The 24,367-nt window shown below is 46.2% G+C and overlaps 1 protein-coding gene across 1 annotated transcript; it reads left to right on the plus strand.

The window, feature by feature from the left end:
* The first annotated feature begins 5,238 nt into the window (after window positions 1–5,238).
* On the plus strand, window positions 5,239–13,080 carry LOC128838565 (alveolar macrophage chemotactic factor-like). Its single transcript, XM_054030856.1, has 4 exons — window positions 5,239–5,345; window positions 8,480–8,606; window positions 10,968–11,051; window positions 12,428–13,080. The coding sequence occupies exons 1-4, from the start codon at window positions 5,288–5,290 to the stop codon at window positions 12,450–12,452; spliced, it is 294 nt and encodes a 97-aa protein (XP_053886831.1). The 5' UTR covers window positions 5,239–5,287; the 3' UTR covers window positions 12,453–13,080.
* Window positions 13,081–24,367: the final 11,287 nt, after the last annotated feature.

Here is a 24,367-nt window from a genome sequence, read left to right on the forward strand (position 1 = left end):
TTGAAATCATGGTGAAATTCCTCAAGGGCTTCTTTTCCATGGGTCCAGATGATGAAGATGTCATCAATATAGCGCAAGTAGAGTAGGGGCGTTAGGGGACGAGAGCTAAGGAAGCGTTGTTTTAAGTCAGCCATAAAAATGTTGGCATATTGTGGGGCCATGCGGGTACCCATAGCAGTGCCGCTGACTTGAAGGTATATATTGTCCCCAAATGTGAAATAGTTGTGTGTGTATATATATCTCCTCAATATATGTTCCATTCTATATGCATCCGAAGAAGTGGGCTGTAGTCCACGAAAGCTTATGCTCTAATAAATTTGTTAGTCTCTAAGGTGCCACAAGTACTCCTGTTCTTCTTTTTGCGGATACAGACTAACACGGCTGCTACTCTGAAACCTGTTAATCAAGGAAGTTTCAGTTCCTAGCAGCCAAAAATTGTCTGTTGTGAATGGATCCACTGACTTTCCTTTTAAAAGATCCAGTGTGGGTAGCTTTGAGAAGGTCTCAGAGGAAGTAAAAGTTGTTAAGGAATTGAGGCAGCCCTATAACCAAGTGGCTGTGTGGGGCCAACTTGTTGGGGAGACAATGGTGTTGAAACAGGAATGTCTCCTTTCTGATTCTTTAAATGAGCAGTTTGTGCTTCAGGGTTTGAGAACAGATTTGGTTACTGATGTGTCAGAGCAGTTTTATGGCTAAATGCTGGAGGATGCAGGGGAGAGCAAGCAAACTCTCACCCGCAGACTCTTTGGATTTGTGGGGTATCTCTTTAAGACAGAGTCCAGCCTTGGAAATGATAGCAGTTACGAATATGAAAACTGATGGACTGGCTCTGGTCTGGGGTAGTGCAAATTACTTGCCTGGCTGGGAAAGGGAGGACTTGCTAATAGCTGTTAGCACAGAGGGCCCACCCCATCAGCCAGTGAATTCTGTTAAGCAAGAGAAATCAGGGTTTGATCCTGCAGAACAAGGAGGAAAGAGAAAACTGAATTTGGCAAAGGGAAGCCACAGGTTAACCCTAAAATGCCCAAACTCCAATGGTATTGAGCCAAAGGTGTGGCATGACAAACATGATTGGAGATGGACACTTGCAATGAACTTGTTGTTATTGCTAAATTTTGTAATGAATGTGTTGCTATTGCCACAAACTGTAAAAATGTACAATGTGCCTAATCTTTTGGAGAATCCCTTGAACGTGTTAAAAGGAATACATGAAAACACACATTATGTTAAAAGGCCTTGTTACACTGGTGTTTCACAGTTCATGCCTATAAACAATATGGGAACTTTTCGCAGGGGAAAAGACATTCCAGACCTAATGTGCTGTATGAAAAGGAAGACTGAGGCACACTACCATATTGCTTTCATGGCTAAATGCCAAGATTCCTGTACTATGAAGAACATTAATATCTGCATTTATTCGATGTTAATGGGGTTCCAAACATTTGCCCGAGCTTGTATGGATAAAGTTTTCTTTAGCTCTTGGCAAGATCACATGACACATACAGGAACCATGCTGCCAGAGCAGATCCAATCCACTATTGTTCTAACTAAGTTTTACCTTGAGTTTGTAAAGAGGTTCAATCATGTGGTTGAACATGATTTTGATAAACCATTTCTGTTATACACTGGTATGGCTTCTAACCCAATACTAGCTGTAGTGAGACAGAACCCAGGATGGGGAGCTCTTGGGATGCAGTCAGTGATGTTTGTGTCATCCCTTCCTGCATCAATTTTGCGTTGGGGGTGTGACGTTATTGACATAAACTGGGACCATATAGATCATTGTTGCAACCAAGGTCCTGTAGTGGCACCCAAATCTTGTGTAAAGGGGGTCAAATGGGGTGTCTAGGACAAGGTTATGGTTTACTGGTTATGATTGTGCTGTCTGTGTGTGTGTATCAGTTTTGTGGTTGAAGTTATGAGTGTTGGCTCTATACTGTCTGTATGGCAAACTTATGCTATGCTTCTGGGTGACATCCCAGACAAGCTGAGATTAGCTCTGCCTAGCCTGCTTGATGGCCCATTAAGGACCATCAGCTATACAATGGACCCATTGAGAGAAGGCAGGTACGCCTTGTAACTCAGCAGAGTATGCAGGGACTGGCCCATGTGACTCCAGACTCCATTTTGCTGTAATTTTCCACAGTAAGAACAAAGAGGTGTTCTTACACCTGGAAAAGACTATATAAGGCTGATGCCTCTCCTCCATCTTGTTTTCAATCCTGCTTCTTACCTCTGGAGGAACTCTGCTACAAGCTGAAGCTCTGAACAAAGGACTGAGGACCCATCCCAGCTGGGGATGTATTCCAGAGACTTGATTTGAACCTGCAGTTTATTCCATCGCTGCTGCAAGCCTAAACCAAGAACTTTGCCATTACTGTATGTAATTGATTCCATTTAACCAATTCTAACTCTCATCTCTATCTTTTTCCTTTTATGAATAAACCTTTAGATTTTAGATTCTAAAGGATTGGCAACAGCGTGATTTGTGGGTAAGATCTGACGTGTATATTGACCTGAGTCTGGGGCTTGGTCCTTTGGGATCAGGAGAACTTTTTTCTTTTACTGGGGTATTGGTTTTCATAACCATTTGTCCCCATAACGTGTGGCACTGGTGGTAATACTGGGAAACTGGAGTGTCTAAGGAGATTGCTTGTGAGACTTGCGGTTAGCCAGTGGGATGAGACCGAAGTCCCCCTAGTCTGGCTGGTTTGGTTTGCCTTAGAGGTGGAAAAACCCCAGCCTTGGGCTGTAACTGCCCTGTTTTAGCAATTTGTCCTGAGTTGGCACTCTCAGCTGGGTTCCGCCAGAACCGCATTGTCACAGCCTTTCCTCCCAAATGGGGAATGTATACCACTCACTCAATGATCACAGTTGTCTTGGGGCAAGGGGTCAGATAAGCAACATGAATTCTTGCACCTGGGACAGGTTTAAGGTACAATAAGCATTTTACCAATCAGAGCTAGAAATGTGAACCATATCTCACTGGGAAAAGGGGAGTACCCCCTCGAAAGGAGTGAGCATTTACTTGTAACCTTAGGAGCTTTCTAAGTGTTTGACCTTAAAATCATGTTATTTATAGAAACGCTAATTTACATCACTTCAAGAAACTTCGAACCCCAGTTAGAATTTTCCTCTGATCAATCCTGAGAAGTTGGATATACAGTGCGCAAGGCAGGCTAGCTCTTCAGTGCAGGGATACACAGAATGAGCGAGGACCAACCCTCTCCGCATTAGTTCATTTTTCCTGCATTTGTGTCCAAGACTGCATGGTGGTGGAGTCTAGAGGATTTACTGGCACTGATTTGCAATGCAGCGTGACCATCCCACACTCATGCTGATAAAGGTTTCTGTACCATACTATCATGTGGTCTCTCTTATATGTAATAAAACAGCAAGACTCCCATTTCCTTTCATGTATTTTGATAGAACTCAAAATCCATAAACAAGCAGCAAATGGTTTTTCTGCCCACAAAAAAAAAAAGGTCCATGCATTATGTACTATGCCGATAGGTCTAACACTTCCTTCTGAAAATAGTCCTTATAGAATTCAGTAAAGAGGTAGCCAGATGGAGGGATGTTACCCTCTTAAAACAATGTCTGGACTAAAAAACATTGACATTTTTACACCTAGAGTTTCCAGAGGCCCTGAAAAATATTTTTATATATAAACATGTGTCTTTGCTAGGCCTTCTTTTCCTAAACTGATTCCCATCATAGCCAAGAATCTTTCTGGTCCCAACCCTGGTGCAAGAATTCATGTTGCTTATCTGACTCCCCGCCCCTAGATCACTGTGATCATTGAGTGAGTGGTAAAATTCCCCATTTGGGAGGAAAGGTTGACCTACACACTCAAATGTACGTACATGCATACATGCTCTGTTGCACCAGGGCCTGATGTTCAGAGGGGTTGAAAACCCACAGCGCCCATTGACATCATTACTGTTATTTATTAGTAATAGTTACTATGATCCACCTGTTATCTCTCGTCTTATACTTGGAGCGTAAGCTCTTTGGGGCTGGGCCCTTTTCTCTGATCTATGGTTGTGGAGCACCAAGAACAATGGGGCTCCCCAGGTGCTAACCCAATGCTCATAAGAGACACTGGCCTATTGGCTAGAACACCAGACTAAGCCTCTGAAGCTCTGGGTTCTAGTCTTGGCTCTTCCACAAGACTTGTGGATGACCTTGTGCTTGTCACATCACCTCTCTGTGCCTCAGTTTCACTATCTGTGAAATGGGGATGATGATTCTAAACTCCTTTGTAAGTGCTTTGAGAAGAAAATGCAGATGAAAATCACTTCATAGGAGTGAGGTATCAATTAATGCTATTATTTATTACGATCCCAGTCACTGGAGGTTTTTAAGAACAGGTTAAACACCTGTCAGGGAGGGTCTCGGTTTACTTGATGACATACGTATCTCAGCATAGCAGGCTGGACTAGATCACTTCTTGAGCTCCCTTCTAACCCGACATTGCTGTGATTCTATACCCTGATCATGCACATGTTTAAATTTGCACCGGGAGTAGTTCCACAAAGTCCACTGGGACTAATCACAGTGCATATAGTTATGTACATGCTTAAGTCTTAGCAGGGTCATGGCCTTAGTCTGATAATTAGGCAACTCATCCATCTTATTTAATTCAATTCAATTCACTTATGTCTTATTTTAGGTGTGTTCTACTTATTACTGCACCACTGAAAAGCAAAACAGGTCATCAAGTGCAGAAGATGACAAGTTCTTAAACTGTTTTAATTCACTGCAGTGACATGCCACTGTATTAGGGGGAAAAGACAGATTTTGGGTAGTGTTACCATTTACTTTTTATTCCCCTGTCATTGTCTTGCATCGCATCTACTCCACTTCAATCAGCAGGTCTCATTATCCTGTCACATACCCCAGCTATCCATCAGCGTGTGCAACGCCACAGATTTGACTGCGGTTACTGCTGTATTACATCAATGAACCAAGAGTGAGCGGAGTTTGGGCCTCTGAAATTCAGCAGCTGGTGAACAAGGCAGCACAAAGCTCGTTCTCTTTCATCATCTCATTTTACTGTTTTCTTAGCGCCAGGAAGGAATTAAAGCAAGCAGAATAAATCCAAGTTACTTGGGGTTGTTAGTTTGTAAAAACTCTGTAATCTCGGTCTCATCTAAGATCCTCCCTCACACACCACACAGTATAAAAGCGTCACTGCTACCACATGGGTCTGTAGTTGCCACAGAGCTGATTTTAAGTAGCTGTTCACCACCAGCAAGGCAAGAAACAAACCAGCGAAGCAGCCATGGACAACAAGATCACATTCTCCCTCCTGCTGCTTACTCTCACAGGCGTCTGTCAAGGTAAGCAATTCAAAGTGCTTTTAACCTTTTCCCTTGTTAATGCCTTTTACAGTATTTGCAGAAAAAAATAGTGTTGTAATGTAAAGGTGTATGGAATTACTGAACGGCTTTAAACTCAGCACACACACTGTTTAAGAGAACAAATCACACAGAACGCATGCAGAGTTTAAGACAATTCCAGCTATGGCTTCACTTCTAATCCCAGACCAGTTTTAAACGGATGGAACTCCACTGCCTTTGGTGACGTGATGCCTGATTTACACAGATGAAAGTGAGATCCGAATCAGACCCTCAGTACAGGAACAGGGTAGTGTGCTGCATTTCAGGTACTCCAAGTCTTTCCCCTGCTTGAAGTGTCCATGATGTCGACCACTCCAGGAGAGACACAGAACCTCAAACTCAGCTGTTGGCTGGTTATTAAAGGGGGGAGCTGATTTGCAAGTCTGTTTTCTGACAGTTATTTCAGCGGATTCACTCCAGTCTTTTAGGGTCCTACACTCTGTTCCCTTGTGATGTGTAGTGGTGAGCAAATCAACGAAAACTAGGACAGGAAAGCCTCACCGGTGGGGGAGAGAGAAGAGCAGAACTAACACAGAGTAGTCCCCATCTCTTCTGTTAAGTCTCCGGAAGACCCTCGGCTGACGTGGGAACTCCATGGGGACAGATCAAGTGTAGCACCATGGAGCAGCTGCTGTGTGCTGCTGGCTAGTCGAGTGGATGTTTGCACCAAAAATTAACTAGGCTTCTAGCAGCATTCGTTTCTGCCTCGCTCCTGTGCTGCTCTCAGCCAGGGAGGTAGAAGAAGAGCTCGGTGCAGCTTGAAAGCTTGTCTCTTTCGTTAGCCGAAGTTGGTCCAGTGAAAATCTCACCACCTTGTCTCTCTAATATCATGGGAGCAACACTGCAAACAGGGAGCTATTGGTCAGGCGTGGACAGAGGAGTCTATGGCAGTATTGTCTCCTAGGGATCTGTGAAGGGGAACAGGGGGCTGGACAGCACCATGGAGGAACTAGCACACGGTACAGTAAGAGTTTGCTTTCCTTGCTTCATCAGTGTCCCACTCACCCAGCTCCTCTCTCCTGAGGGGGGCAGCTATTGGTCATGCCACACAAGGGGAATCTTATTGGACTTCCTGGCTCCTCCATCTTATTGGACTTGCAGGTTCTGCTAAGAGCGGGTACCGCATGGCCCTTACTGGCTGGGATCCTACACGGATGATTCTGAGCTTTGTGTCTTGTATCAGAGAACATGAGCTGATAAATACAAATATAAGTCTGAGCGGCCTTATTTAACTCTCCTTTTTATACAAGCCTCTGGATTGTCACCCTGTGCTTGTGAGGGGAGGAGGTAGAGCAGGGCGTGGAAGGCTGCTGTGTGCCAGACCGCCGGGAGCTGGAGGAGGAGGTTGAAGTACAGCAGGGTAGTCAGTCTCCAGCCCCTTGAAACCTCCGCATGCAAACGTGCTGCACTTCCCTACACACGCCTCACTCGGGCTGCCCTCCAATTGCCAGCCACGAGTAACTGGGCAGCTGTGTAACAGCATGCTTGTTCCTGCGTGCTCTCGGGCACGCTCGTCCTTTTGCTTACAGCTTGTACTCCCAAGCCTCTGTCGCTGCACTATGCAGCATCAAGCCCTCTCAGCCTTCCCTTTCCTTTCCTTTGTGTCAAAGACATGTCATTTGTTCAAATGATGGGTGTTTAAAGGTGGCAGAAGTAGTGTATCTTTGTTCATAGGCACAACATAGAAACGGCTGTGGCTCAGAGCTGTGGTTCGTTGAACACAATGCTGGTCTTGGAACTGAAAGACCGGGGGTCAAGTCCCTGCTAGCCCAGAGACTTCTGGTGTAATGTCTGTTACCTGCTCAATTTAAGGCACCCTGCCTATACCCTACCAAGGGCTCAAGGCATGACCCCCTCAATGTAGGCACCTCCACCCTTTCCCTTGTGAGGGCTCAGGGTTTAAAGCCACCTATCCTTACCCATGGGGCTCAGGAAGAAACCTGGTCACTTTAAGTACCTGCCCTTTCCCTCAGGGTTCCCTCCAGAACCTTCTCCCAGTGAAAGAGCCTTACACTTGTGCTCTAAACCTCTATTGATTAGCAACACACACAGAATACATAGATCAAGCAAATCTCTTATGCTCACCACTCCCAATATACAGACACATTTCACCCAATGGCCAGTCAGAATTCATCTGTCTGGGGGTTCCCAGCGATGCCTCTGCACCTCACGGTCATGCAGAAGGGCCAGAGTTCCAGCAGCTTGATGTTGAACTGCAATCTGGAAATGGTTCCCAAAGAGCATTGGGTTTTCATTTACATTATATAGATAAAACTAACTCCCTCCTTCAAATGTACTAAACCTATCCCATGATCCCACACTCCTAAATAACAAAAATTGTGACCAATTACGCACTGGCACCTACGTGTCCTCCTTTCTTCCCAAGTTCTTTACATTTTATCTTTCATGCCCAAATTGTAACTTAGTTGTGACCTTCTCTGTTTGTGCAGATGGTCAGCAAAAAAATGCTGCTCAGAGCTTATCTTACCATTTGTTGAGTCTTGCTGTATCTTCCCTAGTTTCCCAGCATTTTTACAACCTTGGTGGTTATAACTCCCCTTAGGGACATTCCTGAGGAGGGGGTGCTTTATCAGCAGCAGAACATTCCTTTTTTCAATTTTAGTGGCGAACTAACTCCCTGAGTTTCACCCAAGGCTGGTTTAATATGGGGGGTGGGAGGGTTTGATGAGGTCTCAGGCCTCCACCTCAGGCTAGTCACTTAGTCTTTCTGTGCCTCAGGTCCCATCTGTACAATGGGGATAATGGGGCTGCTCTACCTCACCGGGGTGTTGTGTGGAAAAAGCCATCACAGATTGTGAGGTACTGTGGTAGCCGGGGCCAAATAAGTACCTAAGATAGATCGTATCCTGTCTCGGACAGTGTCAGATGCACAAACCCTACAGCTGGCAGATCTAGTAGAATGTGCATCCTAAGAAGGTCTTATCCTAATCCCCATTAGTGAAAGTGGCTTAAACCCTGCAATGTGTTTTTCTCCCTTCCATACACTTTTTTTGGAGCATTAACTTAGTTCAGTTCCTCACTCAGTGATGCCCCTCACTTTCCTTCCCTCACAGAGTCACTTCTGGGTGGAGAGTTGCGGTGTCACTGTCTCCAGACTGTCTCGGGCTTGATATCACCAAAGCACTTGGTACATGTGGAAATCATCCCCAAAGGCCCACAGTGTGGCACCGTGGAAGTGATGTAAGTTGAAACCACAGGATTTCACAAGCCAGTAGCCATCCGAATGGAGTGCTTGTGAAAGCTGCAAGATTGACAGCATTGGGGAATGGAAACCCTCACTTTATCCCCAGAAGACTGTTCTCTTACCGTTTCTGAGCTATTTGGTTTGCTCATCCATCGTTTTAGAAGCTCCACCACAGGCTGGAGTAGTGGGGCACCTGCAGGACAAATACACTGTTGTGGAGGAGGAGTAGGCACCTAACATGCAGAGCTCCTAAATCCCACAAGAGCAGAGCCCCGCTCCTGTATAGCTGAGCAGGGCACCTGCCATGTGGCATTTCCCTCTCAGTGGTGCAAGTAGAAATCATTTCTTGCCGGAATGCTGCACTCATGGGAGAGACACAAAAGGGGGAAGGAGGTGACCTCCCCATGTGACCCACCACATGACACCTTCCTGGGGCCCCCACGCTCTCCCTGTCCCCTCCCCATGATCCACATCCATCCCACATTACCTTGTGGGGGTGGGAGGGAGTTCTGTCCTCCTCCCACTGCACCAAAGACTTCTGCTGTATAGACCCCAGGCAGGAGGACTCAGGAGACACAGCTGCATGGAAGGGCTGGGGGTGGGCTCCTCCTGTGTCCTTCCAGTATGCTTATCAGCTATAAATACCTTACTGGTACAGCATACCAGACCATACACCGTACTTGCACCGCTGTTCCCTCTGCATAGTTAGGAGCCCTGCATGGCAACTCTCTGCTCTTGCAAGACTTTGATTGGTCACACTCCAGATTTGGTAGCCCTGGGTGAATCCTCCACAGGCCAGGATCAGCACAGAGGCCCAATCCCTTTGTTGCAGTTCCGAGTCTCCCTCCGGTTCCTTGATAGCATGGCTCTTATGGAGTCACCCTACCAGAGCCTTCCCTGCTCGCTAACACCGCCAGGACTCCCCAGCCTACATCCCCACCACGGACAACTCTTCTGTAGCACAGAAGCTATCTGCTGACAGGCTGATGTAGCCACTGGCTACCAAATCCTTCCAACAGAACCCTCACTGGCTGAGGTGGTGAGGGAAACGGTTGATCCAGACCTCACAGCTGGTCACCAGCCCCAGCACATCAAATTCCATGTGTGTGGGCCACAGATAGTGCTACCCAAAGCGTTGACACCCACACTGTCAAGGTACATGTAGACACATGTAGCCTGAGGTTTCCTTCTGGTGCACGAAACCAAACCCAGGCAGTTCGCCTTTGTATTCGCCAGTGATTTTAACACAGGGCTATTCTAATTACAGGGTAGCTATATGTTACATGGTGGAAAGAATCCAACCCAGAGGGAAGCTAAAACAAGCTAACAAAACACATATCTTCCCCTTACGTCAGCCTCAGGGAAGGAGCAGTGTGAACAGAAGTTCATAAGGTCTTTACCTCAGAGTCCTGGTTCAGGGTTCCCAAAGTGAATCAGCAAAACAAAGGTCTGTGGCCTTGGCCAGGCTAGTCTGAGAGAGACCACAGCCCATAACAGCCTGCACCGCTTCTAGTCCAACCCAGTTTCCCTTTCCTTTTGAAGTTGCCCACCCACAGGGGATCCTGGATTGCTCGCAGGCTTGCTTCAGCTGTAAGTGCCAGATTGGTCCTTAAAGGGGTAGTCCCCTGTGCCCTACCCAGCAAGAGATACTAAGATTTCAAAACTACTTGAAGTGATCAAGCAAAACGTCCAGAGCCACAGGTTACCCCTTGAGCTTTAGCAGAGCTCTCCTTGTAGTCAATGGGAACTGCCTGAAGTTATTTTGGGAAGTATCTGACCGTTAGGGTAGTTTTTAGAGAGGAATGGAAACACCAAAGGAAAGGCCATAGCTAAATAGACTTTCATTATATATAATTTACACAGTTGGAATGCAAAATGAATTTTTTTTAAAATTGTACAGACTTAGGGCCAGATTTTCAAAGTCAGGCGTGCACCAATATTGGCACCATACGTTAGCACATAAGAAACATCCATTCCTGTGAGGGGCTTTTTTATATATTAAAGTATAAGGGCCTCCTTGTGCTCTCACTTACCCTGGTGTAAAGCAGGACTAACAGCACTAAAGTCGATGGAGTTACACTGGGGACTAATCAGAGCCAATGAGATCAGAATCAGTCTCTACGTGTCAGTAAGTCTAAGTTTCACATGACCAAAGTGTGCGTTTTCAAAGGGAGCGTATTGACAATTAACTACCAGGGCCAAATTTGGCACTCAGCTCCGGCTTTGCCGCTCCGGTAACATCACTGGCAGGTGGAAGAGTACGAGTGAGAGCAGGAGTTAGCCTAGAGGCCGCTGTTTTTTCTAGACTCTCTCAAAGCGTTAAGATTATTTTAAACAAATTGTTCAATCCCTTCCAGTGCGACACTGAAGACGAGCCAGCAAATCTGTTTGGATCCCGAGGCCAAATGGGTGAAGATGATCATTAAGAGGATTTTACGCAGGTAGCTGTCGAAATGATCTTGTTACTGGAACTATTCTGCCAAAGGGCGGGTTGCCACAGATCTTCTGAAGAGAAATAATCCCTAGATTCCTTTCAGTGTAAACGCTTCTGTGATCTTCAGTGCTCATTATCTGAAGGCCCATTTGAGCAATACAATTCCAGGAATCTAGAAAGCCGGGGATTAGCAGAAGTCTTTGAATTCAGCAGAAACAGGGCACATCCATCAATCTTAAAAATATTCCAGTGATATGCAGCATGTTACCAATGTACATGAGTAAGCCAGTGTTCTTCTGGTTAGTGTTCTGCTCTGCCATGTGAGAGACCCAGGCTAAAGGTTTGGGCTCTGGTCTCTCCTAAATTAACAGGAGCTGACGCACCGCAAAGGGAGAGCCTCGCATTCCTCTGTTGTATATTGTCTGGCCTGCCGCAGAGACTTGGCCAAAGAAGGGTCACTAGGACAAGGCTTCACTTGCATGTGGGTATGAATAACAGGCATGAGAGCTAATTAATGTATCTGGTTGTGCAAACTGTATTTAGAATTGTTTCTGATAACTTCTCATTTGCACAAACAAAAATGCACTTAAGTTCTGCCAAGCAGTCAATAGGAACCGGAAGACAATATTTCCTCTACGTACCAAAATCTGTTTGCTAGACATGGCATTTTGGCAGTATTGAAGTACTGCGGAAAGGGATCTGGGGGTCATATTGAACCCCAAGCTAAATATGAGTCAGCAGTGTAACACTGTTGCAAAAAAAAGTGAACATCATTCTGGGATCTATTAGCAGGAGTGTTGTAAGCAAGACACAAGAAGTAATTCTTCCGCTCTACTCTGTGCTGATTAGGCCTCAACTGGAGTATTGTGTCCAGTTCTGGGCACCACATTTCAGGAAGGATGTGGACAAATTGGAGAAAGTCCAGAGAAGAGCAACAAAAATGATTAAAGGTCTAGAAAACATGGCCTATGAGGGAAGATTGAAAAAATTGGGTTTGTTTAGTCTGGAGAAGAGAAGACTGAGAAGGGACATAAAAGGTTGTTACAAGGAGAAGGGAGAAAAATTGTTCTTCTTAACCTCTGAGGATAGGACAAGGGCTTAAACTGCAGCAAGGGCGGTTTAGGTTGGACTTTAGGAAAAACTTCCTAACTGTCAGGGTGGTTAAGCACTGGAGTAAATTGCATAGAGAGGTTGTGGAATCTCCATCATTGGAGATTTTTAAGAGCTGGTTGGACAAACACCTCTCAGGGATGGTCTAGATAATACTTAGTCTGAGTGCAGGGGACTGGACTAGATGACCTCTAGAGGTCCCTTCCAGTCCTATGATTCTATGATCTCTCTATATTGTATATGTTGTGATTTGTTGCAATGTTTGCATTACAGCTCATCTGGCAGACTGCGCAAATAGGAAAAGCAGAGATAATGCATATAACCCATGCGGAATTCTCAGCCATGATGTATCTCCAAGGGCCAGGCTGTTCATAGTTTGTTTTACTCTTTCATTCTCTGTCCACACTGACTCATCCCATATACAGACTGTTAGTTTGAGAAAGGAAGCTGCTGGAGTAAATATACCGTCACACTACCAGGAGACTTGTGAGTTTTATGGCATGATCATGCTGCGCGCTTTTCTGTGGAGGCACTTGGAGCTGAATCCTGGGCTCAGTACAGTCAACAGGAACACTCTCATTGATTTCGAAGGGTCAAGGATTTGTCTGTTATTGAATTGGCCTTTAAAGCAATGCCATCTGTGAGTTTCACGTTGAAAAGCTGTGCAGTGTCACATTTATTCGTGCAAGAGGGCTTTCATAATCACAGAAAAAAGAATGAAGCAAAAGTACACGTTGGAGTGTCCCAGAATGCAAAAAAGAGTTTGTGTATATTAATACAATACGGTTAATAGCAAGAAGCCATGTCACTGACTGTGAAACAATTGCACTATTTAGAATGTCTTCAATATTTTAAATGCTGAACTCTTGATTTTATACACATTATCTTTATCACTAGCCATAAAACTGCACACCAATAAAACCAGTAATTCTATTTTTATCATGACACGTCTCTGTCATTTTCATGTAGTGCGCTGTCACACTTTAAGATGTCAGCCAGGGTGAAGATGTTTTTTATACTCCCCCGACTCTTTTACTTCTGAAAGTTTGTATTAGTGGTTGTTACAGTCATTCTATAAAAATATTATATCTTTGTTAAAATGATAAAACATGCTCATAATTTGGCAGGTTGCATCCATGGTGTTCTGGGCACCTATTCATGGGCTTCCTGGAGTTGAAAACTGAAGATGAGTGGCTGATAGATGCAGTTCTCAGTGACTTTGTATATAATACTCAGAATTGCTGTGCCTGTTTTTCAAGGGAAGTAAACTTGGCTACAATTTTTTTAGAAATAAAATATTTTGCTAAAATCCATTTCATGTGCATCTGGAATCAATAGAGATTTGGGATGATTCCCTTCTTTTTCAAAAGGGCATCAAAGCCACCAAATTCCTTTTCTGACGCTACCCACATTTCTGGTTTGAATTCAGTCCAAGCCTCGGCTGTCTCAGCCAAAGACTACCATAACATCGTGAGTATTATGGAAAGAAAACCAACATCACATGCATACAAACAAGATAAACGAGAGACTATTTCACGGCGGCTGGAATAAGATATATATCCATTTTGAATGTGCCACAGGTGTCATTACCTGGGTTCTTATGTAGCATATAGGGAAATGTAAAGCCTGCTACATGATTACCTGACAAATTTAAAAAAGAAGTGAACTTTCTATAAAATCTTTGTCAGATAATCATGCGGTGATGGACTTTATTTTGGGATTGCTTGAGGTGTTTTTCTTTTTAAACCAGGCCCAGGCAGCCACGAGAGACTGCGTGAAGTTCTTAAGGAGCCCTGAAGAGGGGAAAGAGAGACAAGGAGCTGCAGAGCCACTCCTGGCCACAAGGGGCACTCAGGAGGCAGCTGCCCTGTTACACCCTTTGACAATGCACAGTTCATTAACAGGTTGTTCTTAAAACTCCCCATCAGGAAACAGCTTTCTGTGATCTGCTCTAAGTTTAAAAATCCAAATGTAATTGAGAACATATATGGAAAAAAATCATGTAGCATAACCAAAGTCACATCATCTCATCCCTTTCTCAAGAAGGTGAGAACTTTCTCTGATATTTGCTTAATATACTCTAGGATTTATTTATTTTGAAGTGAATAGCTTTAAACTAAGGGCTTGATTTGCCTTCTGGTAGGCAAATGGATATCACCATAGCTTAGATTAGAGATTATTCTGGGTTTGAAAAGCAAGCCGTAACTTCCATCCCAAATTGTTGCTTTGCCAGAATACTGCCATCCTCCAAAAGTGGTGCAGTAGATAAAATACAGGATAAAACACCTGTGCTCAAACATAACTAATATGAGCCAAGGCTTTTAGCAAAAGGGGAAGGTTTTAGTCCACTGATTATTTGCATAAACCTGCTTAAAATTACTTCAACAAATCTGTAATCACCTAGGAACTTTGTCGTTATGCAGCCACTCTGGTCACTCAGAACTTCTTGGGAAGAGACAGAGAATCCAGGTCTTTTTGCTCTAAAACTCCAGATTTCTATCAGTGTAGAGAAAGGACAGCAACTGTTAGCAGTATAGGATCTATGAGACACAGTTGAGCAGTTGTGATTCCATCCAGTCAAGGGATGGATTGTATATATGGTTATTTTATATATGCCAGATATTATCAAAACCCCCATATCCTAAGCAGCACATTAGACTTAAATTGTGCCAGAAGGACCTGATCCATGCAGCACTGTTATTCTAAACCTTCCCCTTCTCACTGCATGCCCAGTCCAATCCATGATGCTCTGTGTCATTTATTTTCATATGAAATTCAATTCTTTTTATATTGTCCCCAAATGTTGAATGTACTGCATAGTTTGGCATTGAAAGTGCATTAACCACGTCATAGATGTTGCTGGGAGAAAGCTGGAGGTTTTGACAACTGGAGCTTTTGGGACCCAGGAAGGTGGAGGTTGCAGCTTTGATTATTGGTATCCAGGTGGCAGCGTAGGCTTTTGGAATTGGGAGCAGAAGAATTGGAATTGGGGCAGAGGAAGCGAGAATTTTACATTTATGGGCAGGAGGGCTAGAATTCCCCACCCCAGCAACCTTTGATAGTACTAGCAACAATGGAAGGCCACTGGCTTGGCGTTTCTGCTGAAATGATAGGACTGATGTAATTAAAGATGACATTTAGATTGTCATCATTAGGCCTCGGTGTTAACACCCCCATTGAAGTGAACAGGACCGTTCACACCTCCTTGTGATTGACTGAAGATTCAGGCACACTTTGAGGGTTATTTTCATAACCAAATGAGTTAGAGACTTTTTTAACTATAAAAGCTTAGCTTCTGGAACAAAATGACGCAGCGCGTTTTTTGAAAATCTAGAATTATGGGGTTGTTTGCATGGCTGCATAATTGCATTGCACATGGGCCGGGATATAAGAGAGAACAGCTATTCTTCAGGCAATAAGTAATCTAAGCCTGACACAGTTTACTAATATAAGTGAAAAAGTTTTTCACTTTATGTTTATGATACACACATTTCCATTCTGTTGCAAGGGTTGCAACATTCTTTTGTGATGTGGTTGACCTCTTGGTGCACTGAAACGACTATCACGGCCTGGCTGCAACAAGTCAGCTAATCTGGACAATGCTTCAGCAGAAAAACTGTAACATGACAAGCCTCTCATTTTCATAGGTGCTGGAACTCGGGATGCTGCCGCACCCCCTGGCTTGAAGTAGTAATGACAGACCAAAAATACATGATTTCCGCCTTCAGCACCCCCACTACAAAAATTGTTCCAGCACTACTGCTCATTTTACTGACGCGTACTCCACAAAAAGGACACAACTCTAGATGCATTTTTAGCTTGCAAGAGGATATGAGAAATGCAGGACAAATGTATTATTCCTTGGACATACGTACCAGGATAGTGTCCAAAAAACCTCAGCCAATGCAATTTCAGAGGATTTATTCCTCATAGATATCCCAGTCCAGCAAAACACTTATCTAGTTAATTTTAAACACATAAGCACGGGCGGCTCTTGCTTTTTTGCCGCCCCAAGCACGGCAGGCAGGCTGCCTTGGGCGGCGCGCCTGCGGGAGGTCCCCAGTCCCGCGGATTTGGTGGCATGCCTGCGGGAGATCTGCTGGTCCCACGACTTCGGCATACCCACCACTGAATTGCAGCCGAATCCGCGGGACTGGCGGACCTCCCACAGGCATGCCGCCAAAGGCAGCCTGACTGCTGCCCTCCCAGAGACCGACAGGGCGCCCCCCGCGGCTTGCCGCCCCAGGCACACGCTTGGAGCACTGGTGCCTGGAGCTGCCGCTGCACATAAGTAAGTCCCACTGAAGTCAAAAGTTAAACAGTGGTTTCGTGCTTTCTTACATCGGGGTCTAAACACCAATCACAGTTGCTTTGCTACTCTATGTTCTACCCAGTAACGAAAGAGTAGGAAAGGAAACTTCTTTTTGGATAGCCTTCCAGAATTAAGTACCTGGAAGGCCAAAAATGCAGAGACCTATGTAAAAAACACAGGTGCAAGTGACACTTATTTGCCGAAAGTACGTAGAAATATGGTGAGCCCGCCTACAGCCAGATCTGCTGAATCAAAAGGTGCAGAATATAATCTAACATGCCTCGTGCCTCTAGAGTGCCTACTTGTGTGAGTTATGAAAATCAAACCCTATTTGATTATTCTCCAATACCGGCATCCTGCATTGGCCCTCCATCCTCAGCAACTCAATTAATGAGCATAACATTGGCCTTCCTTTCCCCTGATGTCAAGAAATCTACGTAGAGATTTTATTTCCTGTTGAGGAACACGTCTGCCATGAGGTTGGAGAAATTCAAGCTGGGATTGTATTTCCCAGCTACCAGGGCTAGGACACCCCTGGGTGCCTGGCTATTAAAAAAAAAAAAACACACACACAAAGAAAGTGTAAGTCACAAAATCTATGACCACAGAGAGAGAAAAAACATGACTTTGCATTTTGAGACTAAACTATACAATCCTGCTCCGTTACAGAGATTTCCAGCAGAGGGCTCTAATGGGTTATACGTGAAATATGCAGAAACAGATACAAGGGGGCAAGAAACAGAGGGTTTAAGGCAGTAATAGACCTCAGTGGTTCAGGAGCCAAATTGGTGATCAACATTATCCAAAAGAACCGCAGTCGTGTGAATTCATAGTTTCATTTACTTTACAGTCCTAGATATTCATATTTAAACAGTATGACAGGGGAAATATTTAGTTTTATGTATATTTTAGTTGTTTTATATATATATTATTTTCACAGCACAATGACTGACCAAGTATTATTATATCAGCTACAATTGATCAGCTAACATAGAAAACACATCCTGATTGGTTAATAACTTAGACTGGTTAATAATTAAATCACACTGTTTCATATCATCTGCTGCAGATGGCAGAGCAGAGGCACAGAGCCGTGAAATGACTTGATCAAGATCCCCCAGCTTGTCAATGGCACAGCCAGGAGAACTCAGATGACCTGAGTCCCTTTCTGGTGCCCTATCCATGGGATTATGCTGCTGGTTGGTAGAAGCTGTTTACTTCAAAAGGGCCTCCTAAGTGGTATTGCGTTCCCTCTTAGCCAATGGTCATCTCCAGTGCATCACCATGGAGAAAAACATCCATCCCCAGGCATAGGCGTGGGAGCTAGGGGTGTGGGGGATGCTGCAGTACCCCCAGGTTTTACATGGAGCTTCATTATTTCCCCACTAACTTCATTTTCTTTAGCCTTAGTGCATTGCACACACATCCATTCCTGCCACAAGCTTCCCGTGTGCCACCCTCCCATCCCCCTCCATTTCAGGGGTTCCCTGCACCCCACACATCATACCAGGGGTTCTGTGTGCCCCCCATTTTCCTCCCACACCAGTCCAGGGGCTCTCTGTCCCCCATTCCCTCTCACACACGGTGCCAAGGGCTCTGTGTGTCCCTCATGCCCTCCCCACCATGCCAGAGTCTCTGTATGTCCCTGTAGTGGGGTAGCTGCCCCACTCCTGCAGAACCGGTTAAAAGCAGCCCTGGAGAGGGCTGTGGCTTGGAAAAGGAGTGAAAGCAGCCAAGCTAGGCTGATTGGGGAAGCAGCCACAGCTGTGGCCAGCTCAATTAGGGCCCAGCTGGCCCTGATAAGAGGGCTGGGGGCCAGGAGCTAGAAGAGTCTCACTCTAGCCCTGCAGTGAGAAGGGCCTAGCTACCTGGGAGCACAAGGTATCTGAAGCCGAGAAGGGCTGGGGAAGGGCAATAGGAGCTGGGGAGCTCCAGCCTGGTAAACCCCCAGGCTGCAGGCCTTGGTGAAGGCCTACAGAGGTACTGGGGCTGCAGAGATACAACCTGGGAATAGGCAAAGGCAGCAGGTCCTACCCCCTTGCCAATGATGAGTGCCCATTACAGACTGCCATCTGCCCGAGGGAACAAGGGCTAGATGACGACTGGCAGTAGCCACTGAGGCAAGGTGAGTGAGAGGGTTGGGGGTTCCCCTGGGAGGGGAGACCTGGAGTGTGGGGTACTGCTGGGGCAGAACCCCGAGGAAAGGGGCACCGGGGTCTGGGAGGGACACGGGGCCTGAGGCAGGCGAGACACCGGCCTGCAAAAGGCGCTCTGTATGCTGGAGAGCTAATTCCCAAGATGACCAGAAGGAAGTGCCATGCTGGTGAGTGCCGTGCTGGGGAGGGACTTTGCTACAGTGTCCTCTTTGCATATAGGGGTCACTTTGTACATACGGTGATTATTATAGAAGTTTTAGTTGGCCAAGCAAAACCCGACACATAACGCGATGGCATCTGTCCGTCTTAGGGTTGCCAATTTTGGCTGGACGTATTCCTGGAGTTTTCATCACATGATATAATCTTTAACTAAAGATTAACTTTTAATTCCTGGAGTTTTCATCACATGATATAATCTTTAACTAAAGATTAACTTTTAATTCCTGGAGACTCCAGGGCAATCCTGAAGGGTTGGCAACTCTAGTCTGTCTGGATGTAACAAGGTAATGGAACGGTGGGGTAGATGTGAGACTCACTGGCCTGCTCCTCCCCTCGTGGCTGGGCATGGCAGGCTCTCCCCCTGCTGCCGACTGCTCCAGCCTTGCAGGGGTCAGCTTGACCCGCTGCCTCAGCCCTACAGCCAAGGCACATTCAGACCCAACAAATAGTTCAGTCATCTTGTGTTAGGTTTCAGCTCCTCGCTCTGGCCCCAGTGGTCCTTGCCTCAGGGATTCCAGTAGTCCTTACCTTTATATCAAGGGGGTTTCACCCCACTTTCCTCAGTGGCCAGTAAGGGAACCCAGGCCCTCCCTCTGCTCTGGGTTCCAGTCAGAGACACTGTAGTAATCAGCCAAGGGTGGCTCCCTCAGACCCCTTGCTGCTTCCCCAGACTTCTTCCTACTTTGGCCGGTCTCCAGCCCCCTTTCTGACCCATCATGCTGTTAGACTCCATATATTTTCAGCGCTGTATTTTCAGATGTATTTTACACTTCTCCTATGACACAACTCCAATGTGGAAGTGGGGAGTGTGCTGCAGCTGTGACTTATGTCCTGGATTTCTTCATATGTATATTTCATGTTTATTGCAAAGTCTTGCCATTGGGGATGGGCCAAACATCACTCTCATTGAACACGGTCAAAAGCCTTTTCCCGTTGAACTGATAATGTGCATAACTTCCTCCAGGTCCGTACGTCTGGGAGTGCAATTGTAACACCCACCCACACTACTTTTGGAGTCATTGGGCCTGATTCTCAGATATACTAAGGCACTTTTAAACGACTATGACATTTGTACCCAGTTGGAGGCCCTTGTTTTGTAGCCGGCGTCATGGAGAGGGGCCTTAGTATAACTGAGAATAAGGCCTTTGGTGTGAGTGAAGCTGGCGGAGTTAAATGGTGGTTAGACTCAGTAGTATTGACCCAAACACTGACCCCCTCTCACTGGCCCTAGGACCTTAGGCAGCACCTGGTACTTGCATTTACATCTATGGAAGTTCGACACACCAAAGGGGGCAGTATGTGGCTCCTCTCTAGCTCAGAGGTCCCTTCAATCCTTCTCCAGCGCTCTGCTGCTTTCTCGGCTACCACTCGCTGGGTTTGGAATAAGTTATCAGCTGCTCTGTAATATACAGCAACGTATTCAACATGCTTTAAGCAGGGCTGGATACATATTGCAGTATTAAGATGGGTTTGAGAGGTGCAGCACAGTGGAATGCAGTGGTTTTCAAACTGCGGGTCGCGACCCAGTACTGGGTCGCCTTGCTCTGGTCAGCACTGCCAACTGGGTCATGAAAAATCCTAGCGGCGGTGCTGCCTGGCTAAGGCAGGGTAGTCCCCACCTGTTCCGACACCGCGCTGCGCCCTGGAAGTGGCCAGCAGCAGGTCCAGCTCCAAGACAGGGGGGTCTTGGGGCTACACGCACTGCCCCCGCCCCGAGCACCGGCTCCACACTCCTGTTGGCTGGTTCCTGGCCAATGGGAGCTGGTGGGGGGCAGTGCCTGCGGGAAAGAGTCACATGGAGCCGCTTCCGTGCCTCCGCCTAGGAGCTGGACCAGCTGCTGCCCGCTTCTGGGGTGCAGCACAGTCCGCAATGCCAGGACAGGCAGGAAGCCTGCCTTAGCACCCCTGCTGCACCGCTGACAGGGAGCTGCCCAAGGTAAGCCCCTGCCCCAGCCCTGAGACCCCCCAAACATGGAGCCCCTTCCTGCACCCCAAATCCCTCATCCCAGGCCCCACCCCAGAGCCTGCACCCCCAACCCGGAGCCCTGACCTCCTCCTGCACCCCAACCCCCTGCCCCAGCCCAGAGCCCCCTCCCACACCCTAAATCCCTCATTCCAAGCCCCGCCCCGCAGCCCTCACCCCCACACACCAGCCCTGAGCCCCTCCCACACCCCAAATCCCTCATCCCCAGCTCCACTGGGTCGCGGGCATCAACAATTTTCTTCAACTGGGTCGCCAGAAGTTTGAAAATGACTGGTCTAATGGACAGTCTGACAGCCTGTAACTATGAGATCTTGTCTTTCCCACTGTCTTGCTGTGCGGTCTTGAGCAAATTGCTCAACATTGTTTGTGCCTGATCTTTCTCAGCTGTGAGACGGGAAAACAATATGTTTCTCACGGGTGTTGTGAAGGTCAATTCATGTTGTTGTTTTTTTACCATGTTTTGAAGATAGAAAACATTAGGTGAATATATTATTATTCTATTGATCTTACATTTTATACTGCTGCCCATCGCATGGGATCTGAACATCTATCACATACAACCAATAACAAAGTCCTGAGTGGACTTCACAGAGTTTCTGGAACTTTTCCCCTTTGGGAAGTATTATTATTTCATTTATTAATATTAAAGATACCAGTTGGGTGACCAGACAGCAAGTGTGAAAAATCGGGACGGGGGTGGGAGGTAGGGTGACCAGATTGCAAGAGTGAAATATCAGGATACATTAGGTGAGCGGAGGGGTCGGGGTGGGGGGGAAAGCCACTGGTGCGCAGCCCCGACCGGATCCATGAGAGGAAGAGGGGTGTATGGCCCCTGCTGCAGCCCGCACCATGGGGTAAGGACTCAAGGACTCATGGCCCCAGCTCCTGCCTCCAGCAGAAGCCACAGGGCCAGGGGCACAGGATCCTGGTTGCAAAGTCAGACCCAGTTGCAGGGCAGGGGAGCGAAGGGTCGCAGTTTGAGCCCTGGCTGCAGCCCCAGCCGCAGTCACAGGGGGAGGCCCACAGTCCTGCTTGCAGCTGTCAGTGGCTGAAGCAAACCAAGTCACAGAGGTCTGGAATCAGTGAGTGTCACGGCCTCCTTGACTAAATTATAGACTTAGCTGTAATCCATATTTAAACATACAGATTTATCTGTACACTAAACAAACAGGGGTAAAAGGTCGGGTTTTTTTATTCTGTCAACAAATCAACTTCCCATTTTGTATACCTCTCAGACATGCCAGAAGTCTAGTACTCCTTGGATGACTTTGCCATAGTCATGACTTGCTTTTGTGCAATCACAAAGCTGTAGAAGTCCTTGCAACTCCTCCAGAAATTCATTTTGACAAGGGTTTCACTCTGCACCAAGTCTGTGCTGCTTTTATTCCGGACATGAGTCCATGCACCTTTCAGGATTGAAAATACATGCTCTGTGTATGCGTTGCTTACTGGTATACTGAGCACATATGACACCAGCTTTGTCATGTCCAGAAATTCAGTGCTACCGTCCTTGTTTCTCAGTACTTGAGACCAGAGTTCCCCAACTGCGTAGTTTCCAGGCTCCAACTTGGAGTCAATGTCTGATGATACAGTACTCATCATAGAGGTGATCAAGATTCACTGTTTTCTGGAGGTTTACAGCTGTCACGGCCGCAGATAGATCCCTGTATTCGAATGCCCTATTAACTTTGATGTTCAAGCACTGGGTATTGAACAAGTAGCCAGCTGTTGAAAAATCAAACCATTTCTCCAAATATAGGGTCGACACATCATAAAATTTCATGAAATCTTTCCGGAGACATGCAGCAGTGACAGGCAGCATCTCAGCTAATGCATTTGCAACTCTGGAGCCAAAGAATTTGTCATTCTTCTGTTGCTGAAGTTTAATTCTCAGAGTATTCGTTATGGCATATACTTCATATGCTGTCATACTCTCATTTTCCAAACAGAGCACAGTAACATTGAAGATTTTCAGGACATTCTGGAGGAAAAACAGATGAACCTCAACTTTGCTAGGCCCCTCACCTTGGTCACCGTTTTCCATGTCCGAGAAGAGCATCCATAGAAATTTTGGGCACTTCTCACTGCCCAGAGAAACAAAGTAGCACTTAACAGCCTGCCACGTATTTACAAGCCTGTTTACAGCTGGGAAAAGACTCAACCAGCGTGTCGGAACGTGGCGCAGTAAAGTGGAATACTCCATATCCACAAAGTCAAACATATCCTTCAATGCTGCTACTCTCTTAGCAGAACTGCTGAAATAACTGAACGTCTTAATCACCAGAGGCTCAATGTCAACTTGTAGGGTACTGCTACCATGTTTCACGGCATTGTGCACAACATGGGCAGGGCAGTTTGCAGGCCAGATATTTTTGTTTTGTATTTTTAATTCTGGTACACTGATTGTCGCTTTCCATAATTCACGTTTGCATTATTAGCACAGTAGGAAGACACTTTGTTTAGGTCTAGTTTGTGTGTTGCAAGTTTTTCAAGTAATGTGTTGCTTATTGCCTCTGAAGTCTCTTCGTTTTGCTCATAGAAGTCTAACAGTTTATCTTGGACCCCATGTTCAGGTGTCCAGTATCTCAGCAATAAAGGGAAAGTTTTCATATTGCCCTTGTTAGATGCATCTGTGGCAACTGAGAAATAGGGACCGTCTGGCTTGCTGAGGTCTTCTAAAATTTCTGTTGAGAGCGGTGACAGCACATTAACAGACTCACCGCCATGGCAAATGCTAAATTCCTTCTTGCATGCTTTACAAAAGCCTTTTGAATCTCACTCATAGGATTTCCGAATCCAGGTGTAAGTGGCTTCCCATTCTGTCCTGTATCTGCACTGGCTTTTTAGTTTTTTGGTAGTTGGCTCCTCCCGTGCCATTGCCTGATTGGGGCGTGGCCCCCAGGTGAGGCTGCTTTTCCCAATCAGCTCCGCTTTTCCTTCCCTGCCACAGCCCTCTCCCTAGGCTGTTTTAAGCCTTTTAAGGCAGGAGCGGGTGACCACCCCGCTACAAGGACCAATTCCCAACTAAATCATCCCAGCCAGGGCTTCATCAAGCCTGACCTTAAAAACCTCTCAGGAAGGAGATTCCACCACCTCCCTAGGTAACCCATTCCAGTGCTTCACCACCCTCCTAGTGAAATAGCGTTTCCTAATATCCAACCTAAACCTCCCCCACTGCAACTTGAGACCATTACTCCTTGTTCTGTCATTAGGTACCACTGAGATCAGTCTAGATCCATCCTCTTTGGAACCCCCCTTCAGGTAGCTGAAAGCAGCTATCAAATCCCCCCTCATTCTTCTCTTCTGCAGACTAAACAATCCCAGTTCCCTCAGCCTCTCCTCATAAATCATGTGCTCCAGGGTTTAATGGGACATTCCCAATCACCTAATTTTCTATTTCACAACCAAATTTTAAATTTTACCTGAGTATCGGAACAAATGGCGCCCGATTGTTCATCGAGCAGATGTGCGCCGCCAGGGGCAATCCCTGCTTGCCAGTGTGGGTAAGTGAACTGGGCAACAGCTTAGCAGTGCTCAGCTCC

Source organism: Malaclemys terrapin, chromosome 5, assembly GCF_027887155.1.
Source record: "Malaclemys terrapin pileata isolate rMalTer1 chromosome 5, rMalTer1.hap1, whole genome shotgun sequence".
Lineage (NCBI taxonomy): Eukaryota > Metazoa > Chordata > Testudines > Emydidae > Malaclemys > Malaclemys terrapin.